Source organism: Oncorhynchus masou, unplaced genomic scaffold (genome assembly GCF_036934945.1).
Source record: "Oncorhynchus masou masou isolate Uvic2021 unplaced genomic scaffold, UVic_Omas_1.1 unplaced_scaffold_1031, whole genome shotgun sequence".
Classification (NCBI taxonomy): Eukaryota; Metazoa; Chordata; class Actinopteri; order Salmoniformes; family Salmonidae; genus Oncorhynchus; species Oncorhynchus masou.
Window position 1 is genome coordinate 79,637 of NW_027000005.1, and position 5,000 is coordinate 84,636.

Here is a 5,000-nt window from a genome sequence, read left to right on the forward strand (position 1 = left end):
TATCAGGTAAACAGTCAGTGTGACATCTCTACACCAGAGGAAGGACCCCAGGAATGACACTCACCCAGTTGTGCTGCAGCTCCCATTAAAGCATACTTCCCTGGAACGGCCCAAACCTGAGAAACAGAGACAGACATTATTGACACAAATCTGGCCAGTGTACGATGCTATGGCTGTGTTGGTCAAAGCAGCTGTTGTAGAGCAGCAGGCCCCAGCCAAGCATTCACGTTGAGCACTACGGGGTTCAGACCAGAGAGCACTACGGGGTTCAGACCAGAGAGCACTACGGGGTTCACGCCAGAGAGCACTACGGGGTTCACGCCAGAGAGCACTACGGGGTTCACGCCAGAGAGCACTACGGGGTTCACGCCAGAGAGCACTACGGGGTTCACGCCAGAGAGCACTACGGGGTTCACGCCAAAGAGCACTACGGGGTTCACGCCAGAGAGCACTACGGGGTTCACGCCAGAGAGCACTACGGGGTTCACGCCAGAGAGCACTACGGGGTTCACGCCAGAGAGCACTACGGGGTTCACGCCAGAGAGCACTACGGGGTTCACGCCAGAGAGCACTACGGGGTTCAGGCCAGAGAGCACTACGGGGTTCAGGCCAGAGAGCACTACGGGGTTCACGCCAGAGAGCACTACGGGGTTCACGCCAGAGAGCACTACGGGGTTCACGCCAGAGAGCACTACGGGGTTCACGCCAGAGAGCACTACGGGGTTCACGCCAGAGAGCACTACGGGGTTCACGCCAGAGAGCACTACGGGGTTCACGCAAGAGAGCACTACGGGGTTCAGGCCAGAGAGCACTACGGGGTTCACGCCAGAGAGCACTACGGGGTTCAGGCCAGAGAGCACTACGGGGTTCACGCCAGAGAGCACTACGGGGTTCACGCCAGAGAGCACTACGGGGTTCACGCCAGAGAGCACTACGGGGTTCACGCCAGAGAGCACTACGGGGTTCAAACCAGAGAGCACTACGGGGTTCAAACCAGAGAGCACTACGGGGTTCAAACCAGAGAGCACTACGGGGTTCAAACCAGAGAGCACTACGGGGTTCACACCAGAGAGCACTACGGGGTTCACACCAGAGAGCACTACGGGGTTCACACCAGAGAGCACTACGGGGTTCACACCAGAGAGCACTACGGGGTTCACACCAGAGAGCACTACGGGGTTCACACCAGAGAGCACTACGGGGTTCACACCAGAGAGCACTACGGGGTTCACACCAGAGAGCACTACGGGGTTCATACCAGAGAGCACTACGGGGTTCACACCAGAGAGCACTACGGGGTTCACACCAGAGAGCACTACGGGATTCAGACCAGAGAGCACTACGGGGTTCAGACCAGAGAGCACTACGGGGTTCAGACCAGAGAGCACTACGGGGTTCACACCAGAGAACACTACGGGGTTCACACCAGAGAGCACTACGGGGTTCAGACCAGAGAGCACCACGGGGTTCACACCAGAGAGCACTACGGGGTTCAGACCAGAGAGCACTACGGGGTTCAGACCAGAGAGCACTACGGGGTTCAGACCAGAGAGCACTACGGGGTTCAGACCAGAGAGCACTACGGGGTTCACACCAGAGAGCACTACGGGGTTCACACCAGAGAGCACTACGGGGTTCAAACCAGAGAGCACTACGGGGTTCAAACCAGAGAGCACTACGGGGTTCAAACCAGAGAGCACTACGGGGTTCAAACCAGAGAGCACTACGGGGTTCACACCAGAGAGCACTACGGGGTTCACACCAGAGAGCACTACGGGGTTCACACCAGAGAGCACTACGGGGTTCACACCAGAGAGCACTACGGGGTTCACACCAGAGAGCACTACGGGGTTCACACCAGAGAGCACTACGGGGTTCACACCAGAGAGCACTACGGGGTTCACACCAGAGAGCACTACGGGGTTCACACCAGAGAGCACTACGGGGTTCACACCAGAGAGCACTACGGGGTTCACACCAGAGAGCACTACGGGGTTCACACCAGAGAGCACTACGGGATTCAGACCAGAGAGCACTACGGGGTTCAGACCAGAGAGCACTACGGGGTTCAGACCAGAGAGCACTACGGGGTTCACACCAGAGAACACTACGGGGTTCACACCAGAGAGCACCACGGGGTTCAGACCAGAGAGCACCACGGGGTTCACACCAGAGAGCACTACGGGTTCAGACCAGAGAGCACTACGGGGTTCAGACCAGAGAGCACTACGGGGTTCAGACCAGAGAGCACTACGGGGTTCAGACCAGAGAGCACTACGGGGTTCACACCAGAGAGCACTACGGGGTTCACACCAGAGAGCACTACGGGGTTCAAACCAGAGAGCACTACGGGGTTCACACCAGAGAGCACCACGGGGTTCACACCAGAGAGCACCACGGGGTTCAGACCAGAGAGCACTACGGGGTTCAGACCAGAGAGCACTACGGGGTTCAGACCAGAGAGCACTACGGGGTTCACACCAGAGAGCACTACGGGGTTCACACCAGAGAGCACTACGGGGTTCACACCAGAGAGCACTACGGGGTTCACACCAGAGAGCACTACGGGGTTCACACCAGAGAGCACTACGGGGTTCACACCAGAGAGCACTACGGGGTTCACACCAGAGAGCACTACGGGGTTCACACCAGAGAGCACTACGGGATTCAGACCAGAGAGCACTACGGGGTTCAGACCAGAGAGCACTACGGGGTTCAGACCAGAGAGCACTACGGGGTTCACACCAGAGAACACTACGGGGTTCACACCAGAGAGCACTACGGGGTTCAGACCAGAGAGCACCACGGGGTTCACACCAGAGAGCACTACGGGGTTCAGACCAGAGAGCACTACGGGGTTCAGACCAGAGAGCACTACGGGGTTCAGACCAGAGAGCACTACGGGGTTCAGACCAGAGAGCACTACGGGGTTCACACCAGAGAGCACTACGGGGTTCACACCAGAGAGCACTACGGGGTTCAAACCAGAGAGCACTACGGGGTTCAAACCAGAGAGCACTACGGGGTTCAAACCAGAGAGCACTACGGGGTTCAAACCAGAGAGCACTACGGGGTTCACACCAGAGAGCACTACGGGGTTCACACCAGAGAGCACTACGGGGTTCACACCAGAGAGCACTACGGGGTTCACACCAGAGAGCACTACGGGGTTCACACCAGAGAGCACTACGGGGTTCACACCAGAGAGCACTACGGGGTTCACACCAGAGAGCACTACGGGGTTCACACCAGAGAGCACTACGGGGTTCATACCAGAGAGCACTACGGGGTTCACACCAGAGAGCACTACGGGGTTCACACCAGAGAGCACTACGGGATTCAGACCAGAGAGCACTACGGGGTTCAGACCAGAGAGCACTACGGGGTTCAGACCAGAGAGCACTACGGGGTTCACACCAGAGAACACTACGGGGTTCACACCAGAGAGCACTACGGGGTTCAGACCAGAGAGCACCACGGGGTTCACACCAGAGAGCACTACGGGGTTCAGACCAGAGAGCACTACGGGGTTCAGACCAGAGAGCACTACGGGGTTCAGACCAGAGAGCACTACGGGGTTCAGACCAGAGAGCACTACGGGGTTCACACCAGAGAGCACTACGGGGTTCACACCAGAGAGCACTACGGGGTTCAAACCAGAGAGCACTACGGGGTTCACACCAGAGAGCACCACGGGGTTCACACCAGAGAGCACCACGGGGTTCAGACCAGAGAGCACTACGGGGTTCAGACCAGAGAGCACTACGGGGTTCAGACCAGAGAGCACTACGGGGTTCAGACCAGAGAGCACTACGGGGTTCACACCAGAGAGCACTACGGGGTTCACACCAGAGAGCACTACGGGGTTCAGACCAGAGAGCACTACGGGGTTCAGACCAGAGAGCACTACGGGGTTCAGACCAGAGAGCACTACGGGGTTCACACCAGAGAGCACCACGGGGTTCAGACCAGAGAGCACTACGGGGTTCAGACCAGAGAGCACTACGGGGTTCAGACCAGAGAGCACTACGGGGTTCAGACCAGAGAGCACTACGGGGTTCACACCAGAGAGCACTACGGGGTTCACACCAGAGAGCACTACGGGGTTCAAACCAGAGAGCACTACGGGGTTCACACCAGAGAGCACCACGGGGTTCACACCAGAGAGCACCACGGGGTTCACACCAGAGAGCACCACGGGGTTCACACCAGAGAGCACCACAGGGTTCACACCAGAGAGCACCACGGGGTTCACACCAGAGTAATGTGAGTAATGTGTACAACTGTATTGGGGTCAACCTGTCATTTTGATTAATTGACTGGGAGATTTGAGCGTTGCATACAAAGAGTCTTAACAGTGTGGCCCAACGGGAGAATTATGTCATATACCCCCACAATGATGTCATATACCCCCACAATGATGTCATATACCCCCACAATGATGTCATATACCCCCACAATGATGTCATATACCCCCACAATGATGTCATATACCCCCACAATGATGTCATATACCCCACAATGATGTCATATACCCCCACAATGATGTCCATATTACCCCCACAATGATGGTCATATAACCCCCATAATGATGTCCATATAACCCCCACAATGATGTCATATAACCCCCACATAACCCCCATAATGATGGTCATATAACCCCCACAATGATGTCATATAACCCCCATAATGATGGCCATATAACCCCCATAATGATGGCCATATAACCCCCATAATGATGGCCATATAACCCCAATAATGATGGCCATATAACCCCATATTTCCCCCATAATGATGGCCATGTAACCCCCATAATGATGGCCATATAACCCCCATAATGATGGCCATATAACCCTCATAATGATGGCCATATAACCCCCATAATGATGGCCATATAACCCCAATAATGATGGCCATATAACCCCCATATAACCCCCATAATGATGGCCATATAACCCCCATAATGAGGGCCATATAACCCCCATAATGAGGGCCATATA

At 55.9% G+C, this 5,000-nt stretch overlaps 1 protein-coding gene across 1 annotated transcript in view; it reads right to left on the reverse strand.

The window, feature by feature from the left end:
• clcn7 (chloride channel 7) overlaps nucleotides 1-5,000 on the reverse strand; it is an 85,214-nt gene that overhangs the window by 22,364 nt on the left and 57,850 nt on the right. The window contains exon 19 of the mRNA XM_064957840.1: nucleotides 65-116. Within this exon, the coding sequence (XP_064813912.1) occupies nucleotides 65-116 (52 nt within the window). The remainder of the gene's footprint in view (nucleotides 1-64; nucleotides 117-5,000) is intronic.